Genomic DNA, 21,182 nt, shown 5'->3' with positions numbered 1-21,182 from the left:
AAGGACAAAGTCATGTGGTAGGAGATAGAAAAATTCCTAACCTTTTGCTATATTTTTCATTCAGGTTCTGCAATAAAGTATTGGGTGAAATGCTGTCCCTGGGCATTAAAGTCTTCTGCTTCCTACTTCTAATTGTCACCACATCTACCCACGCGTCGATGGAAGTTAATTTTGAACTTAATTTTGATCCATTCATCCATCACTCAGTAAGTAACTTTTATGGTGGTTTTCAGTTGGTTTATAATAATGCCTAACTCTTATATAGCACTTTTCCTTCCATCGGCCTCAAAGGAGATCAGTGTCATTATTCCCATAAAGACTTGCCCAAGGTCAGCCAGGAGACCCAGGATCTGAACATAGGTCTCCTATAGTGCCCTGTCCACTGGGTCAAATGAGAACAACTTGAGGAGCTGCTGGATTTTGCAATGTAGCCATCCTTTATAAATGCATAGACAGCTAAATGGCCTGCTCCACTGACTGCAGAAATAACCCAATGCGACCAGTAAGTAAAGCCCTAACTCAACACATTCAGTGTAAACTGAGCAAGATGTCATATTTCCTACCTTCTTACCATGTTAGGCTATCAGTGGCTTAGATAGCTTGGTTTAAATGCTCGCCCCGTGAGCTATGCTTCGGTGGGAATTATGTCAATAGTTGTGTGAACAAAAATCCGGTTCCTGGTACCCTGAAAGCAGGCGCTGGGGCAATCTCTTGGACAAAAGCATCAGATGCTGTGATAATGGTGTCTCCTGTTTAAAACAGAGCTGGGACTCAGATCTGGGTTCAATTTTCACCTCTTCCATTGTCTTCCTGTGCAAAATGTCTTTTTACTGTGTCTCATTTCCCACCTGGCAAATAGGGATAATATTTATTATGGCAGCACCTACAGGCCCCCAGGGTGCTAGGTGTTGGACATACACATGGTAGCAGGCAGCCCCTTCCCCGAAGGGCTTACAGTCTAAATAGACAAGACAAAGGGTGGGAGGAGAAGCAGTGAAGTGAAATGACTTGCCCCAGGTCCCACAACTGGTCAGGGTAGGGAGAAGGACTATAACCCATGTCTGCCAATCCAGTATGCTAATGATTAGACCACATAATACTTCCTTTCTTTAGACTATAAGCTCTTTAAGGCAGATGCTGCCTTTTACTCTGTCTGTGTATCTACAGGGCCTGGAACAATGGGGTCCTGATCTCCAGTGGGGCCTCAACATACAGCTGCACTAGAAATAAATAATAAGATGAAGATAGCCCACAGGGAGAAGTAGTTGTGGCCAGTTGTGACCCCACTGTAGGGTTCTCGGCCAGTAGACCCCCCCCCCCCACACACACACACCCCGCAGCACACATTTTTGTGCAGATCCTCATCTGATTCAGCACCACACACAGGGCACAGAAGCCCCTTGTGTCGGCCTGTAACTTCCAGATCACCTATGTGCAATGGGAACCTGCCATTCCCACTGTGTTTTGGAGAAAGAGTGCCTAGAGAGAGGGTTTGTTTTTCACTGGAGCAGTTTTAAGGAGAGAGAGAAAGAGAGAGAGAGAGAGAGACCGACCTCTCCACCCCCTTTGCACCACTGAGATGGACTATGCACCAGTTACTGAATACAATGGAGCAGAGAAGAACCTAGAGGAACAAGATGGAGGAGGAGCCAATGGCTAGAACGTGTTTGGGAATCTCTGCATAGAGGGGTTATCATAGACAGCTGTTGGTGGACTGGGTTGGGGCATTGACGCAAATCGACAGTATTGGCCTCCAGGAGCTATCCCAGAGTGCTCCATTGTGACTGCACTGGACAGCACTTAGAACTCTGATGCACCAGCCAGCTACAAAAGAAAAGGCCCGGGAACTTTTGAATTTCATTCTCCCCCTGAACCCTACATATTTCCCCACACTAAACCTGATTACCTTAGTGTAATGAGGAGTGATTTCCCCCCCCCCTTCTGTTCTAGCGGCTTTACTGAGGTAATAGGTTGTCCAAGATCAGGAGCTAAAAGCATCAGCTCTCTGGTTCCACCAGCACATCACTTCCTACAGCTGATGACTAAGAGGGAGAAAGTGTCTCTTTTTGTTTTATTTTTGCAAGCCGTTCCTTAACCACAGAGCTTTGGGTGGAGAGCGTATATTGAACAAAAATATCTGATATCCTAGGTTATGTTCACAGCATACACACAAAAAAGATAGATAAAAACCATAAAGTGCTCTTTCAGGAAGGTTGTGATGTAACACTGCTTTACTTTTTAGAATCCAGAACCCTAAGACAAGAACCTCAAAACAGCGAGAGACAAAGCCACCTGCTCCCTAAAGCAGAGAGGCCCAACTCACCGCACCTTGCTTTAGGCTGGCTTTCTGCAGAGGACATAGATCACACACTTTCCTTAGGGGCAAGTAGGACCAGGCAACCCTTTAGGATTTAATGTGACAGCTTGCAATTTTTACCCACTTTTCAATACACCACACCTAATATTTATATAGCATCTGCAATCCAGAAGGGTCCCAAAATGCTTTGCAAACAAGCCAACTACACCAGGTCTTGAATTGCAGCCACTTCTTGGCGCAACGTGGCAGTTGTTTAACAGTGAACAGCAAAACCACAATCATTTAGGAGAGGAACTTAAGACTTCTTTCTATAGCTTCAAACTGAGGGAGGAAGTGGACTTAGGTAAGCATCAAAAGCTCAAAAGCAGTTTCTCCTCCCTTGATGTTCACACCTCAACTGCTAGAAGAGGGCCTCATCCTCCCTGATTGAACTAACCTCATTATCCCTAGCCTGATTCTTGCTTGCATATTTATACCTGCCTCTGGAAATTTCCACTACATGCATCCGACGAAGTGGGTATTCACCCACGAAAGCTTATGCTCTAATACATCTGTTAGTCTATAAGGTGCCACAAGACTCTGTCACTTTTACAGATCCAGACTAACATGGCTACCTCTCTGATACTTGTAAGCATCATGTAACTGTTCAAGCTGAAATTTGGCCAGGAGAAAGGCTTGCATCCCTATTTGTGCAGCAAAATATGCATTGGGAATCTTTACAATCAGGACTGATGTAATCTGAGGAGGAAGCAGCTCTAATCACACACCGTATGGTTCCTTTGTGTGATGAGGTGTCTTAAGGGGTGCCAAGCTATTCACCAGCACTGTAAATAAAGGTTTGAATTAAGTTCCACAAACTGGCGAAGATGCAAACTTCCTGCCTCTGTGTCGCCACTTGTGTTTTTTTGCCCATCACTAGGAACGGTGCCAGTGCATTCTAGGGTTGATATAAAAATAACACATGCTGTACTCTACTTGGCAGACCCCTGCATGAACTCGGCTACTCTGTGTCCCTTGTGCCATCATGCCCCTGTCTAAAGCATGCTAGTGATGGCCTGAGAAATAGGTGGCTGATCTTCTACCTAAACTGAAGCAAAGAGTTTTCAATTGACTGGGATGCTACCAGTCCTTCCCCTGAAGGGGATCCAGATAGAGCTGATAAAACCCTGCACTCCTGCTATTCGGTGGGGGAAACTAGACCCCAAGGTTTTAAAAAAATTCAGCTAAGTGCCCATATCCTCAGCTCCAGTTCCCTCTCCCTGTCCCCCACTGGGCTCCTCAGACCTTGGCTGGCATTCCTGTTCCAGGGTATGTCTACACTACAAAATTACGTCGACTTAAGTCGACATACAGCCACCACAGTAGTTAGGGCCTGGTCTACACTACGGGGTTAGGTTGAATTTAGCTGTGTTAGGTCAATTTAAAAATGACTGCATCCACACAACCAACCCCGTTCCGTCGACCTAAAGGGCTCTTAAAATGGACTTCTGTACTCCTCCCCAACGAGGGGAGTAGCTCTAAAATCGACCTTGCTGGGTTGAATTTGGGGTAGTGCGGACGCAAATCGACAGTATTGGCCTCCAGGAGCTATCCCAGAGTGCTCCATTGTGACTGCACTGGACAGCACTTAGAACTCTGATGCACCAGCCAGCTACAAAAGAAAAGGCCCGGGAACTTTTGAATTTCATTTCCTGTTTGATCAGCGTGGCGAACTCAGCAGCACAGGTGACCATGAAGTCCCCCCAGAATCGTAGAGCATAAAATGTTTCTACGTTCCCCCTATCATCTCCGTCCCTGAGGTTATCGCAGATTAGAAGGTGAAAAAAACGCACTCACGATGACATGTTTTCCAAGCTCATGCAGTCCTCCCGCACTGATAGGACACAGCTTAATGCATGGAGGCATTCAGTTGCAGAGGCCAGGAAAGAATTAAGTGAGCACGAAGAGCGGAGGCAGGATGCGATGTTGAGCCTAATGGGGGAGCAAACAGACATGATGAAGCATCCGTTGGGGGAGCAAACGGATATGATGAAGCGTCCGTTGGAGCTGCAGAAAAGCCAACAAGAGCACAGACCCCCACTGCATAACCACCTACCCTCCTCCCCATGTTCCATAGCCTCCTCACCCAGACGTTCAAGAACATGGAGGGGGAGGCTCCAGGCACCCAGCCACTCCACTCCAGAGGATGGCCCAATCAACAGAAGTCTGTCATTCAAACAGTTTTATTTTTAGTGTGGCTACAATAAGCAATGTGGCCTTGTCCTTCCCTCCTCTCCCACCCCATGCTGGCTACCTTGTCCGTTATCTCGTTTTTTTAATTAATAAAGAATGCATGGTTTCAAAACAATAGTTACTTTATTTCAAAGAGGGGAGGGTGGTTGGCTTACAGGGAATTAAAATCAACAAAGGGGTCTGGTTTGCATCAAGGACAAACACACAACTGTCACACCGAAGCCTGGTCAGTCATGAAACTGGTTTTCAAAGCCTCTCCGATGCGCAGCACGCCTTGCTGTGCTCTTCTAATCACCCTGGTGTCTGGCTGCTCAAAATTGGATGCCAGGCAATTTGTCTCAATCTCCCACCCCGCCATAAATGTCTCCCCCTTACTCTCACAGATATTATGGAGCACCCAGCAAGCAGCAATAACAATGGGAATGTTGGTTGCGCTGAGGTCTGACCTAGTCAGCAAACAGTGCCAGCGAGCTTTTAAACGTCCAAAGGCACATTCTACCACCATTCTGCACTTGCTCAGCCTATAGTTGAATTGCTCCTTACTACTGTCCAGGCTTCATGAGCCATGGGAGCAAGGGATAGGCTGGAGTAGGTGCAACCATGCGATGCTGCTGGCTGGGAGAGCAGCCTGAGGCAGAAGCCTCCAGCTCGCATGATATTCCAGGCAGGACTAAATCTCCAAGAGAATGACTTGGTGTCTCTGGCTCCCATTGGTGCTCTAAGAGGAGAATATCCATGTCTGTCCAGGCCCCCTGATCAACCTAACCAAGGTCTGCCAGGAGCACCCAGGAGATGTACGACGGCTATCAGTCCTACTGCACCGTCCGTCGTGAAGGCAAGGAGCTGCTGCTGTGTAGCAATGCAGTATCACATCTGCAGCATGCAGGAGATGTACAGTGACGGTGAGCTGAGCAGGCTCCATGCTTGCTGTGGTATAGTGTCTGCACAGGTAACCCAGGAAAAAAGGCGCAAAACAATTGTCTGCCATTGCTTTCACGGAGGGAGGGAGGGGGGCCTGATGACATGTACCCAAAACCACCCACAACAATGTTTTTGCCCCATCAGGCTTTGGGAGCTTAACCCAGAATTCCAATGGGCAGCGGAGACTGCAGGAACTGTGGGATAGCTACCCACAGTGGACCGCTCTGTAAGTCAATGCTACCCATGGTAGTGAGGACGCACTCCGCCGACTTAATGCACTTAGTGTGGACATACACAATCGACTGTATAAAATCAGTTTCTAAAGATTGACTTCTATAAAATCGACCTAATTTCATAGTGTAGACATACCCTAAGTCAGTTGTGCATGTCCACACTATACTTCTTGTGTCAGCGGAGTGTGTCCTCACTAGTAGCACTTCCATCAATGCAGAGAGAAGTGCATCATGGGTAGCTATCCCACGGTGCAACTTGCCAGAATCTAGTACCAGGTGTTATGGGAAGGCCTTGCAATGTCTCATGGGGGCAAAACATTCTCTCAGGGGTGACTGGGAACATGGCGTGAACGTCCCATGATGCAGTTTTCGCTACATCCCATAATATTTCATGCCTGTTTTCCAAAGCCTAGCATAGCCATGTATCTGCCATCTCTAGACAAGCATGGATCCTGCACAGCTCTGCACCATTGTGGTGAGCATGGTGAACACAACACACCTGATCCTGCAGTATTTCCAGAGCAACCAAAGGAGCTGCTGCTTGGAATATGGCAATTTCCTTTCAAGTAGCTGGAAGTCATGGAAACAAACAATTCCTGGTTGCTGTTGGCAGTCGCAGAGCAGATGAACAGGGTGGAGTGCTGTTTCTGGTCCTGAGAAACAAGCACTGACTGGTGGGATCTCATCATTATCCAGGTATGGGCTGATGAGCAGTGGCTGCAGAACTTTTGTATGCACTAGGCCACTTTCCAGCAACTTTGTGAGGAGCTCTCCTTAGTCCTTCAGTGCAGCGACACCAAAATAAGAGTTGCATTGATAGTGGAGAAGCGAGTGGTGATCGCTGTGTGGAAGCTGGCAACACCAGACTGCTACCGTTGAGTTGTGAATCAATCTGGAGTTGGGAAATCCACCTTGGGGGTTGCTATGATCCAAGTCTGCAGGACCATTGATTGCCTTCTGCTAAGATTGCCTTCTGCAATCATTCTATGATTCTAAGAAGGACTCTGACTCTGGGCAATGTGCAGGAGATACTGGATGGTTTTGCTGCAATGGGGTTACTTAACTGCAGTGGGGCAATAGAGGACATGCATAGCCCTATCTTGGCACCAGACCACCTTGCCACAGAATACATAAACAGAAAGGAATACTTTTCTATGGTGTTGCAAGCACTGGTGGCTTACTGGGGATGTTTTTACCAACATCAACATGGAATGGGCCGGGAAGGTGCGTGATGCGCATATCTTTAAAAACACAGTCCTGTTCAGAAATCTGCAAGCAGAGATTTTCTTTCCGGACCACAAAAATCACCACTGGAAAAGTTGAAATGCCCATAGTGATCCTGAGAGAACCAGCCTATCCCTTACTCCCGCAGCTCATGAAGCTGGACACCAGACACCTACACAGCAGCAAGAAGCACTTCAACAATCAGCTCAGCAGGTGCAGAATGATGGTTGATGTGCCTTTGGCCGTTTGAAGGGGCTACTCACTAGGTTAGACCTCAGTGAAAAAAGATTTTCTCATGGTTATAGTTGCCTGCTGCATGCTTCATAATATCTGTGCAACAAAGGGAGAGAAGTTTCTGCCGCATGAAGGGTGGAAGTGGATCAGCTGTCTGCTGATTTTGAGCAGCCAGATACCAGGGCTATAAGAAGAACTCAGCAGGGAGCTATATGGCTCAGGAAGGCTTTGAAAGACTGTTTTAATAATGACCCCTCAGCGATGTATGCTGCTTTCCTGTGTTGTGCCTGCCACTGTGTTTTTGGCACCCTGGTCTGAACCATGCTGTGAATGAAGTAATGTAGCCTTGCAAATGCACCTCTTTCTATGATCTCTGAATGATATACCCCGCCCCCCAACCCCTACACCCCACTCCCCTCCCAGAGCTAGGGAGAGAACACAGGAGTCCAGACTCCCAGCCCCGGCTCCATCCATTCGGCCCCACTCCCTTGCCAGAGCCAGATGAGTCTCTGTCCCCCAGCAGCATGAGCGGGCGGCGGGAGAGGGCTCGCACTGGAGATGCTGCATGCTGCTGAATTGCGGCCTCTGGGTGCTCAGTGCTGGTCTCCTCTGGCCTGACACAGCTCCTTGGCTTTCACTCGGCACTGCTGCGAGTAGCACTAGTAGCCCTTCTCCCCCTACGACCCAAGAGATCTGCTTGTAAATGTCCACATTCCTACAGCTAGATCTGAGCTGTGTCTGCTCAGGCTCTTCTCCCCACAGATCCGGGCAATCCACCAACTCCTGTGTACTCTAGGCTGGAGTGCATTTGGAGCATGGGCCTGGCATGCTCAGTTGGGCAGTTGCTAGGTGAGCTCTCCACACTGACCAAACAGGAAATGAAAATTAAAAAATTAGCAGTCCTGTAAGGGGGGAGGAGCTTGTTCCTGTGTACCTAGCTGCTGGGCAGAGGAGTTGAAAATAGCAACCAGAGCAGTCACAGTGGGTCATTGTGGGCTGCCTCCTGGAGACCACTTAAGTCGACACAAGCAACACAGTGCCTACTCTGCCACTGCATCAACCTAGCTATGTCAACATAGATTCATGGATACTAAGGTCAGAAGGGACCATTACGATCATCCAGTCCGACCTCCTGCACAACGCAGGCCACAGAATCTCACCCACCCACTCCTGCGAAAAACCTCTCACCTATGTCTGAGCTGCTGAAGTCCTCAAATCGTGGTTTAAAGACCTCAAGGAGCAGAGAATCCTCCAGCAAGTGACCCATGCCCCATGCTACAGAGGAAGGCGAAAAACCTCCAGGGCCTCTTCCAATCTGCCCTGGAGGAAAATTCCTTCCTGACCCCAAATATGGCGATCAGCTAAACCCTGAGCATATGGGCAAGATTCAACAGCCAGATACCAAAGAAAGAATTTTCTGTAGTAACTCAGATCCCACCCCATCTAACATCCCATCACAGGCCATTGGGCCTATTTACCATGAATATTTAAAGATCAGTTAATTGCCAAAATCATGTTATCCCATCATACCATGTCCTCCATAAACTTACTGAGTTTAATCTTAAAGCCAGATAGGTCTTTTGCCCCCACTGCTTCATTTGGAAGGCTATTCCAAAACTTCACTCCTCTGATGGTTAGAAACCTTTGTCTAATTTCAAGTCTAAACTTCCCAATGACCAGTTTATATCCATTTGTTCTTGTGTCCACATTGGTACTGATCTTAAATAATTCCTCTCCCTCCCTAGTATTTATCCCTCTGATATATTTATAGGGAGCAATCATATCTCCCCTCAACCTTCTTTTAGTTAGGCTAAACAAGCCAAGCTCCTTAAGTCTCCTTTCATAAGACAGGTTTTCCATTCCTTGGATCATCCTAGTAGCCCTCTCTGTACCTGTTCCAGTTTGAATTCATCCTTCTTAAACACAGGAGACCAGAACTGCACACAGTATTCCAGGTGAGGTCTCACCAGTGCCTTGTATAACAGTACTAACACCTCCTTATCTCTACTGGAAATACCTCGCCTGATGCATCCCAAGACCGCATTAGCTTTCTTCACAGTCATATCACATTGGCGGCTCATAGTCATCCTATGATCAACCAATACTCCAAGGTCCTTCTCCTCCTCCGTTACTTCTAATTGATGCGTCCCCAGCTTATAACTAAAATTCTTATTATTAATCCCTAAATGTATAACGTTAAACTTCTCACTATATAATTTCTCACTATCACAATTCTCACTATATTACTCCAGTTTACAAGGTCATCCAAATCTTCCTGTATGATTTTCTGGTCCTTCTCTAAATTGGCAATGCCTCCCAGCTTTGTATCATCCGCAAACTTTATTAGCACACTCCCACTTTTTGTGCCGAGGTCAGTAATAAAAAGATTAAATAAGATTGGTCCCAAAACCGATCCCTGAGGAACTCCACTGGTAACCTCCCTCCAGGCTGACAGTTCACCTTTCAGTAGGACCTGCTGTAGTCTCCCTTTTAACCAATTCCTTATCCACCTTTCAATTTTCATATTGATCCCCATCTTTTCCAATTTAACTAATAATTCCCTATGTGGCACAGTATCAAATGCCTTACTGAAGTCTAGGTAAATTAAATCCACTGCGTTTCCTTTGTCTAAAAAATCTGTTACTTTCTCAAAGAAGGAGATCAGGTTGGTCTGGCACGATCTACCTTTTGTAAAACCATGTTGTATTTTGTCCCATTTACCATTGACCTCAATGTCCTTAACTACTTACTCCTTCAAAAATTTTTTCAAGACCTTGCATACTACAGATGTCAAACTAACAGACCTGTAGTTACCCAGATCACTTTTTTTTCCTTTCTTAAAAATAGGAACTATGTTAGCAATTCTCCAATCATACGGTACAACCCCTGAGTTTACATATTCATTAAAAATTCTTGCTAATGGGCTTGCAATTTCATGTGCCAATTCCTTTAATATTCTTGGATGAAGATTATCTGGGCCCCCCGATTTAGTCCCATTAAGCTGTTCGAGTTTCGCTTCTACCTCAGATATGGTAATATCTATCTCCATATCCTCATTCCCATTTGTCATGCTACCATTATCCCTAAGATCCTCTTTAGCCTTATTAAAGACTGAGGCAAAGTATTTGTTTAGATATTGGGCCATGCCTAGATTATACTTGATCTCCACTCCATCCTCAGTGTTTAGCGGTCCCACTTCTTCTTTCTTTGTTTTCTTCTTATTTATATGGCTATAAAACCTTTTACTATTGGTTTTAATTCCCTCTGCAAGGTCCAACTCTACTTGACTTTTAGCCTGTCTCACTTTATCCCTCCATGTTCTGACCTCAATAAGGTAGCTTTCCTTGCTGATCCCTCCCATCTTCCACTCCCTATATGCTTTCTCTTAATCTCCTCTCTGAGATGCTTGTTCATCCAGCTTGGTCTACAACTCCTGCCTATGAATTTTTCCCCTTTCTTGGGATGCAGGCTTCCGATAGCTTCTGCAGCTTTGATTTAAAGTAATCCCAGGCCTCCTCTGCCTTTAGATCCATAAATTCTTCAGTCCAATCCACCTCCCTAACTAATTTCCTTAATTTTTGAAAGTCAGCCCTTTAGAAATCAAAAACCCTAGTTGCAGATTTATTTTTGTTAATCCTTCCGTTCAGTCTGAACTGAATTAGCTCATGATCGCTCGAACCAAGATTGTCCCCTAGAACCATTTCTTCTATGAGGTCTTCACTACTCACCAAAACCAAATCTAAAATGGCATCCCCTCTAGTCGGTTCAGCAACTACTTGATGAAGGAATCCATCAGCTATGGCATCTAGGAAAATCTGAGCCCTATTTTTATTACTAGCACTTGTCCTCCATCTGGGAAGTTAAAGTCTCCCATGATCATGCAGTTTCCATTAGTATTTACTTCATTAAAAACATTAAAGAGGGCTCTATCCATATCCAAATTAGATCCCGGCGGTCTATAGCACACCCCAAGCACTATTCCAGGGGAGGCTCTATTAGTTTTCTTCCCCAATGTAATTTTTACCCAGACGGACTCTGTCTTATCCATTCCATCACTTCTTATTTCTTTACATTCTACCTCATCATTGATATACAATGCTACTCCACCACCTTTACCTTTATTTCGGTCTTTCCTAAACAGCACATACCCTTCAATACCTGTAGTCCAGTCATGACGACTATTCCACCATGTTTCTGTTATCCCTATAATATCTGGTTTCACTTCCTGCACCAGTAGCTCTAGTTCCTCCATTTTGTTACCTAGGGTATGTCTACACTACAGAATAAGGTCGAATTTATAGAAGTCATTTTTTTAGAAATCGGTTTTATATATTCGAGTGTGTGTGTCCCCACAGAAAATGCTCTAAGTGCATTAACTCGGCGGAGTGCTTCCACAGTACCGAGGCTAGAGTCGACTTCCGGAGCGTTGCACTGTGGGTAGCTATCCCACAGTTCCCGCAGTCTCCGCTGCCCATTGGAATTCTGGGTTGAGATCCCAATGCCTGATGGGGCTAAAACATTGTCGTGGGTGGTTCTGGGTACATAACAATTCCTTCCCTCCCTCCGTGAAAGCAAGTGCAGACAATCGTTTTGCGCCTTTTTTCCTGAGTTACCTGTGCAGACGCCATACCATGGCAAGCATGGAGCCCGCTCAGCTAATGTCACCGTATGTCTCCTGGGTGCTGGCAGACGCGGTATGGCATTGCTACACAGTAGCAGCAACCCATTGCCTTCTGGCAGCAGATGGTGCAATACGACTGGTAGTTGTCATCGTCGTGTCCGAGGTGCTCCTGGCAACGTCGGCTGGGAGCACCTGGGCAGACATGGGCGCAGGGACTAAATTTGGAGTGACTTGACCAGGTCATTCTCTTTAGTCCTGCAGTCAGTCCTATTGAACCATCTTATGGTGAGCAGGCAGGCGATAGGGGAGGTTTAGATTGGATATTAGGAAAAACTTTTTCACTAAGAGGGTGGTGAAACACTGGAATGCGTTACCTAGGGAGGTGGTAGAATCTCCTTCCTTAGAGGTTTTTAAGGTCAGGCTTGACAAAGCCCTGGCTGGGATGATTTAACTGGGAATTGGTCCTGCTTCGAGCAGGGGGTTGGACTAGATGACCTTCAGGGGTCCCTTCCAACCCTGATATTCTATGATTCTATGATTCTATGATACGGATTGCTAGCAGTCGTACTGTACCATTTTCTGCCGGGCAGGCAAGAGATGAGGATGGCTAGCAGTCGTACTGTACCATCTTCTGCCAAGCAGCCATGAGATGTGGATGGCATGCAGTCCTTCTGCACCGTCTGCTGCCAGCCAAAGATGTAAAAGATAGATGGAGTGGATCAAAACAAGAAATAGATCAGATTTGTTTTGTACTCATTTGCTTCCCCCCCTCCCCTGTCTAGGGGACTCATTCCTCTAGGTCACACTGTGGTCACTCACAGAGAAGGTGCAGCGAGGTAAATCTAGCCATGTATCAATCAGAGGCCAGACTAACCTCCTTGTTCCAATAAGAACAATAACTTAGGTGCAACATTTCTTATTGGAACCCTCGGTGAAGTCCTGTCTGAAATACTCCTTGATGTAAAGCCACCCCCTTTGTTGATTTTAGCTCCCTGAAGCCAACCCTGTAAGCCATGTCATCAGTCGCCCCTCCCTCCGTCAGAGCAATGGCAGACAATCGTTCTGCGACTTTTTTCTGTGCGGACGCCATAACAATGCAAGCATGGAGGCCGCTCAGCTCACTTTGGCAATTAGGAGCACATTAAACACCACACGCATTATCCAGCCGTATATGCAGCACCAGAACCTGGCAAAGCGATACCGGGCGAGGAGGCGATGTCAGCGCGGTCACGTGAGTGATCAGGACATGGACACAGATTTCTCTGAAAGCATGGGCCCTGCCAATGCATGCATCATGGTGCTAATGGGGCAGGTTCATGCTATGGAACGCCGATTCTGGGCTCGGGAAACAAGCACAGACTGGTGGGACTGCACAGTGTTGCAGGTCTGGGACGATTCCCAATGGCTGCGAAACTTTCGCATGCATAAGGGCGCTTTCATGGAACTTTGTGACTTGCTTTCCCCTGCCCTGAAGCGCATGAATACCAAGATGAGAGCAGCCCTCAGAGTTGACAAGCAAGTGGTGATAGCCCTGTGGAAGCTTGCAACGCCAGACAGCTACCGGTCAGTTGGGAATCAATTTGGAGTGGGCAAATCTACTGTTGGGGCTGCTGTGATGCAAGTAGCCCACGCAATCAAAGATCTGCTGATATCAAGGGTAGTGACCCTGGGAAATGTGCAGGTCATAGTGGATGGCTTTGCTGCAATGGGATTCCCTAACTGTGGTGGGGCCATAGACGGAACCCATATCGCTATCTTGGCACCGGAGCACCAAGCTGCCGAGTACATAAACCGCAAGGGGTACTTTTCAATAGTGCTGCAAGCTCTGGTGGATCACAAGGGACATTTCACCAACATCAACGTGGGATGGCCGGGAAAGGTACATGACGCTCGCATCTTCAGGAACTCTGGTCTGTTTCAAAAGCTGCAGGAAGGGACTTTATTCCCAGACCAGAAAATAACTGTTGGGGATGTTGAAATGCCTATATGTATCCTTGGGGACCCAGCCTACCCCTTAATGCCATGGCTCATGAAGCCGTACACAGGCAGCCTGGACAGTAGTCAGGAGCTGTTCAACTACAGGCTGAGCAAGTGCAGAATGGTGGTAGAATGTGCATTTGGACGTTTAAAGGCGCGCTGGCGCAGTTTACTGACTCGCTTAGACCTCAGCGAAACCAATATTCCCACTGTTATTACTGCTTGCTGTGTGCTCCACAATATCTGTGAGAGTACGGGGGAGACGTTTATGGTGGGGTGGGAGGTTGAGGCAAATCGCCTGGCTGCTGGTTATGCAGTTAGAAGAGCACAGGAGGGCGTGGTACGCATCAGAGAAGCTTTGAAAACCAGTTTCATGACTGGCCAGGCTACGGTGTGAAAGTTCTGTTTGTTTCTCTTTGATGAAACCCCCCGCCCCTTGGTTCACTCTACTTCCCTGTAAGCTAACCATCCTCCCCTCCTCCCTTCGATCACCGCTTGCAGAGGCAATAAAGTCATTGTTGCTTCACATTCATGCATTCTTTATTCATTCATCACACAAATAGGGGGATGACTACCAAGGTAGCCCAGGAGGGGTGGTGGAGGAGGGAAGGAAAATGCCACACAGCACTTTAGAAGTTTACAACTTTAAAATGTATTGAATGCCAGCCTTCTTTTTTTGGGGCAATCCTCTGTGGCGGAGTGGCTGGTTGGCCGGTGGCCCCCTCCACCGCGTTCTTGGGCGTCTGGGTGTGGAGGCTATGGAACTTGGGGAGGAGGGCGGTTGGTTACACAGGGCCTGTAGTGGCAGTCTGTGCTCCAGCTGCCCTTGCTGCAGCTCAACCATACACTGGAGCATACTGGTTTGGTCCTCCAGCAGCCTCAGCATTGAATCCTGCCTCCTCTCATTACGCTGCTGCCACATTTGAACTTCTTCAGCCCGCCACTTACTCTCTTCAGCCTGCCACTTACTCTCTTCAGCCCGCCACCTCTCCTCCCGGTCATTTTGTGCTTTCCTGCACTCTGACATTATTTGCCTCCACGCATTCGTCTGTGCTCTGTCAGTGCGGGAGGACAGCATGAGCTCGGAGAACATTTCATCTCTAGTGTATTTTTTTTTCTTTCTAATCTTCACTAGCCTCTGGGAAGGAGAAGATCTTGTGATCATTGAAACACATGCAGCTGGTGGAGAAAAAAAAAGGGACAGCGGTATTTAAAAAGACACATTTTATAAAACAGTGGCTACACTCTTTCAGGGTAAACCTTGCTGTTAACATTACATACATAGCACATGTGCTTTCGTTAAAAGGTCGCATTTTGCCTCCCCCCACCGCGTGGCTACCCCCTCAACCCCCCCACCCCCGTGGCTAACAGCGGGGAACATTTCTGTTCAGCCACAGGCAAACAGCCCAGCAGGAACGGGCTCCTCTGAATGTCACCCTATTTCAACCAGGTGACCATGAATGATATCTCACTCTCCTGAGGATAACACAGAGAGATAAAGAACGGATGTTGTTTGTACACCAGCAAACATACACTGCAATGCTTTGTTGTACAATGATTTCCGAGTACATGTTACTGGCCTGGAGTGGTAAAGTGTCCTACCATGAAGGACGCAATAAGGCTGCCCTCCCCAGAAACCTTTTGCAAAGGCTTTGGGAGTACATCCAGGAGAATTGCGAATGCCAGGGCAAAGTAATCCTTTCACATGCTTGCTTTTAAACCATGTATAGTATTTTAAAAGATACACTCACTGGAGGTCCCTTCTCCGCCTGCCGGGTCCAGGAAACAGCCTTGGGTTGGTTCGGGGGTACTGGCTCCAGGTCCAGGGTGAGAAACAGTTCCTGGCTGTCGGGAAAACCGGTTTCTCCGCTTGCTTGCTGTGAGCTATCTACAACCTCATCATCATCTTCTTCATCCCCAAAACCTGCTTCCGTGTTGCCTCCATCTCCATTGAAAGAGTCAAACAACACGCTGGGGTAGTGGTGGCTGAACCCCCTAAAATGGCATGCAGCTCATCATAGAAGCGGCATGTTTGGGGCTCTGACCCGGAGCGGCCGTTCGCCTCTCTGGTTTTCTGGTAGGCTTTCCTCAGCTCCTTAAGTTTCACGCGGCACTGCTTCGGGTCCCTGTTATGGCCTCTGTCCTTCATGCCCTGGGAGATTTTGACAAAGGTTTTGGCATTTTGAAAACTGGAACGGAGTTCTGATTCCTCTCCCCAAACAGCGATCAGATCCCGTACCTCCCGTTCGGTCCATGCTGGAGCTCTTTTGTGATTCTGGGACTCCATCATGGTCACCTCTGCTGATGAGCTCTGCATGGTCACCTGCAGCTTGCCACTCTGGCCAAACAGGAAATGAGATTCAAAAGTTCGTGGTTCTTTTCCTGTCTACCTGGCCAGTGCATCTGAGTTGAGAGTGCTGTCCAGAGTGGTCACAATGGAGCACTCTGGGATAGCTCCCGGAGGCCAATACCGTCGAATTGTGTCACAGTACCCCAAATTCGAGCCGGCAAGGCCGATTTAAGCGCTAATCCACTTGTCAGGGTGGAGTAAGGAAATCGATTTTAAGAGCCCTTTAAGTCAAAATAAAGGGCTTCATCGTGTGGACGGGTGCAGGTTTACATCGATTTAACGCTGCTAAATTCGACCTAAAGTCCTAGTGTAGACCAGGGCCTAGGCTCCTCGCATTGGTGTACAAACATCTTAATTTTTGCTGTTTGGCCTCACTCACATTCTGTACCCGATTAGGCACGGTCATTCTACAGCCAGTATAACCTATTAGACTGAAATCCACACTGCCCTTCCTCCTTGTATACATTCTCCTACCCACGGCTGTATCCTTTCTTACTTCGTTTTCTTCCCTCACAATGCTAAAATCCAGCGTGGAGGTTACCTGGACATCTCCCAATCATCTCCCGCAAATTCCTAGTTTAAAGCTCTCTTAATCAGTTGTGCCAGCCTCCATCCCAGAAGTCTACTTCCTTCCCTACTCAGATGAAGTCCATCCCAAGAGAACTGTCCTCTGTCCATGAATGCCTTCCAGTGGCCATACATCCCAAAGCCCTCCTTATAGCACCACTGCCTAAGCCATCTGTTGATAGTCATAATCTTGTCACACCTTTGTTGCCCTTCTCTAGGAACAGGCAGAATCCCACTAAAGATCACCTGAGCCTCAATTTCCTTAAGCGTCTTCCCCAGCCTAGCATAGTCTCCCTTAATACTTTCCAACGAGAATCTAGCCATATCATTTGTTCCGACATGAAGGATAATTAGGGGATTCTTTCCTGCTCCCTTTAGGATCCTTTTCAACCTCAGGTCTACATCCCGTATCTTAGCACCTGGAAGACAGCACACCCTTCTATTGTCTGGATTAGCTCTGGTTACAGGTCTGTCTATTTTTCTCAACAAAGAGTCCCCGATCATATAGACCTGCCTTTTCCTGGTGACGGTGCTATTCTCCAGTCTATCCCCTGTTCCCTCTGGCTGCAAGTTCTTTCCATTCCTATTCTCCCTTGTAATCCTCTTCAACCCATCCTGTATCCTTCTGGGGTTCATATTTGGTGCAGTCTCCATTGACTCTTCCCCTTTTCCTATAGGACTAGCCGCTCTTCTCGTCTTTCTTGCCCTTCCACCTTCAGTGACTACCTGCTGAGCCCGTTCTTCATTTTCCAACTCTGCAAACCTGTTCTTAAGCTCTTTTTCTCCTTCAGTAGCCCGTCTTTTCCTCTGTGTGGTTCTTTTAGTCACATGCTTCCACTGACCACTTTCCTCACCCAGTCTCCCCTCAGAATTCCTAAGTCCTGCTTCCATCTGCAAGTCTGAGCTTTTCCCTTCCGAAACCTCATGTCTTTGCTCCATAATCTGCTCAGACCCCTTTCTAAACTCAACCAGACTTTGCACCTGCATTTCCAAACCTCGGATCTTTTCCTCCATCAACTCTATCAGACGGCATTTCATGCAGACAAAACTCTTACCAGGTACCCCCTCCAGGATCATGTACATATCGCAGCTTCCACATCCAGTCATCTTCATTGTGTCTTCCACTACATGAGTCACTCCTACTTCTGCCTCTGTATCTGTCATAGCCTTCCCACCTAAATCCTGTTAATCTGGGAAACACAAACCACACCAAAACACCGCCACCCACAGCAAACTCAAACCCCAAACAAGCACCACAAGACAAACTCCCCTTACAAATTCCCACTGAAACTCCCCTGTTTACAGCTCTGTTTGCTAGCTCCTGTGCCGCTATGCCTCTCACAAAGGTGGAGTTATTAAGGGTACGTCTACGCTGGAAATGTAAGTTGACCTATATTAGGTTGACTTAAAGCCACAGCAATAATTACTGCCGTGGTGCATGTCCACACTGCCTTCCTTGGGTCAGTGGTGCGCATCCTCACCAGGGGCGCTTCCGCTGACCTAAGAGGGGCAGTGTGTGGAGCTGAGAGGTGGGTCTCTCAGCTCTGTTGGCAGCTCCCTGCCAGGAGCCCTGCAGCCCCACAGGCTCCCAGTGGGCTGCCCCCCTTCCACTTGCTGGGAGTGGGGAAAGCCACCCGGGGCTTCTCACCCCCAGAAAGCATGGTCCAGCTGCTCTGGCTCCTCCCACCCAGCCTTCTCCCTGGGGAGCAGGGCAGCATCAGCAATTTCACAGCTTGGTGAGCCATGAAATTGACAAGGCTGCCCAGCTGGCGGGAGGTTGCGGGGGTGGTAGAGAAACCAGTGGGGCTCCCACCGTGAAATTGACAAGACAGCCAACAGCCAATGTAAGGGACACAGTGTCTAACAGACATTGCATCGCCCTAACTACACCAACATAAGGCTTACGCCTCATGGAGGTGGAGTTATTATGCCAGTGTAGGAGGGCACTTACATGGGCAGGAGCAAGGCTGTAATGTAGACACTGAAATAATTAGGTCGACATAAACTGCCTTATGTTGACCTAACTGTGTAGTGTAGATCAGCCCTCAGTTGACATAGCAGGCAAGTTACGACAGCAGGAGGGACCTTGTAGTGTAGACACTGACATTATTAGGTCAACGTAGGCTACCTTACATTGCCCTAACTCTGTAGTGTAGACCAGGCCTCAAAGGTCCTACAGCAGGGTCAGTCCTAACACATCTTCTGAATCCATAGCCCAAGGGAGACTCGGTGGGAGGATCTCATAGGCAGCGTCTTCTTGCTTGATCCACATGCTCCCCTAGCAGCTTAGACAAATGACTGTTTGCGTTTCAAACTCTCATGGCCAAATGTTAAAGTGGCAAGAGGTAGGATAGTGCAGTGGTTAGGACACTAGCCTGGGACTTTGGCGATCCTGTATTCAATTGCCTCCTCTACCGGAGGCTTCCAGTGTGACCTTGTTTAAGTCACTTAGTGTCTCTGTGCCTCAACTCCCCACTGGTAAAATGCTGGTACCTCATGGGCTGTTGTAAGGAGAAATCCATTAAAGATTGGGAGGTGCTCAGATACCAGAACCGTAGAAGAACCTTAGAAAAATAAGTGGGGAGGCTTATTTTGAAGTTCTGTAACCCTAAGTTGACATCTTTCACCCAATTTTGTCCCTAGAGTGCGGGTACAGCCTTCCCTAGTGTTCTGCTTTCACAAAGCTTCCAGGTGATGGACAGGAGCTGGTTTGAGCTGATCTGTAATAACAACGAGATGGGATTCTGTGTGTTGGTTTTCTCTCATTGTCTGACAGTCTGGAGGCTCTCAGGTTACAAAACAACAACTCTTGCATGGTTGCTCATAGTTGCAATATCCCTTTAATAAACATTTCCATTGATAGTGCACATATAATTATGAGCCCAGTCCTCCTTGTAGTGGGGCCAATGAGTTTTGCCATCAATTTTAATGAGAGCAGGAGCAAGCCTACTCACATTGACCTTTTAATACATAGTATTACTTTGCTATCAGAAATCATGATGACCAAAAATGATCTAAGATTTACCTACAAAAAATGGGTTAAATTATCATGAGAGTAAAATGAATGGACCCTTCAATATAATCACATAGTGAGTAACAGCATGATCTTATTACTGTAACCCTTGTCACTCCTTGCCCCATCCCCCCGATTGTGTGGTACTGTCATTGGTCATGTCACGTTTAAAATTAGATTGTGAACTCTTTGAGACAGGGATAATTTCCATGTATCCAGTCTATAAAGTATGTATGTATAAAGTCTTTGGACTCAAGCATCTTAGAAGCCTTGTGCTGGGCCTCTGCAGAGGAGTGAATTTCACCCTGGGACACACTTATGGGGAGTGTACAAGTAATCAGTAATAACAAGAAGAAAATAAGGAGATGTAAGTGCATTAGCATGAAATCACTGGCTGCTTTTGACCTGTGTAAGCATGTACAAAAGATGATGGACCAAACTCTTAGCTGGTACAAACTGGCAGAGTTCAATTGTCCTCTCAGTTTTCACCAGCTCAGGTATAATAAATAAAATAAAATAAAGCTCATACAACTGCCTTCTTTTTTCAGCCTGGCAGCAAAAATGGAATAGAAGAGAACATCCCAACAGACCTGCACAGGCAGAAGCGACGGGGTATGTTAACACTGGCGTTACAGCAGGTTTCCTTTAGGTAGCAGGGGAACAGGTCTCTTGGGTCATTCCTAGACATAGCGAGTGGCAATGATCAAGCACGTGAATCACTGTGGTGCAAACCTGTGGCCAATCAAAGATGAAAGTGTCTGAACACATTTTACTATGTAGCTCCTCCCCTGAGGAATGGCTTATGCCACCTCCCTTTTCTATCCTTGGTCACTTGGTGTATATCTCCACTGCACACTAAGGGCATGTCTACGCTACAGCCCTAAGTCGACCTATGTTCGGTTGACTTTCAGCCACCACACTAATTAATTTATATCCACATTCCCCTCTTCATGTCGGTGGGCGTGTCCACATCAGGAGCGCGTCCACCAACTGAAGAGAGGCAGTGTGGGGGGACTGAGAGCTCTTCATGTAGCTCCTCGCCTGAAGCCCAGCTGCCACCTTGGCTCTTGGCTCAGTGAAACCTCTCATCAGCTCTTGTTGAATAGACAGCACAGGTGCTAGTCTGGAAGTCTTCAGTTATTATCATAAACCCTAACACATCCATCCTTTTTCTTTTCAGTAGCTGCACTTGGCTTTTCTCCTGTGGACTACAAGGTTGACATTGAGATCATTTCTACAGATTCATCTCTCTTGGAATCCCTCAAAGATTATTTCAAGAATCTTAGTTTTCCAGTCATAATAAACACCTCAGATGCAGCAATGAACATTTCAAGCCTCAATATTACTACAGGTGAGGAGGTCTCTCTTTTGATGTCCTGCACGATGCAGCGGCTTGTCAATAATTCTATTGCCTTCACATTTTCACATAGCGATCAGTGAACACGTAACGCCGACAGACTCCACTTGTCAGCGGGCAGGATTAAACCTGAGAC

The 21,182-nt window shown here is 47.1% G+C and overlaps 1 protein-coding gene across 1 annotated transcript in view; it reads left to right on the top strand.

The window, feature by feature from the left end:
- The window catches only part of ADGRF5 (adhesion G protein-coupled receptor F5), a 60,038-nt gene that overhangs the window by 5,284 nt on the left and 33,572 nt on the right, over positions 1 to 21,182 (top strand). The window contains exons 2-4 of the mRNA XM_077811528.1: positions 65 to 206; positions 20,238 to 20,301; positions 20,870 to 21,040. Coding sequence (XP_077667654.1) covers positions 65 to 206; positions 20,238 to 20,301; positions 20,870 to 21,040 — 377 coding nt within the window. The remainder of the gene's footprint in view (positions 1 to 64; positions 207 to 20,237; positions 20,302 to 20,869; positions 21,041 to 21,182) is intronic.

The sequence above is a fragment of the Eretmochelys imbricata genome, chromosome 3 (genome assembly GCF_965152235.1).
Source record: "Eretmochelys imbricata isolate rEreImb1 chromosome 3, rEreImb1.hap1, whole genome shotgun sequence".
In the NCBI taxonomy this organism is placed as follows: domain Eukaryota; kingdom Metazoa; phylum Chordata; order Testudines; family Cheloniidae; genus Eretmochelys; species Eretmochelys imbricata.
The sequence above is the reverse complement of the archived record's forward strand: the minus strand, read 5'-3'. Positions and strand labels throughout refer to the sequence as shown.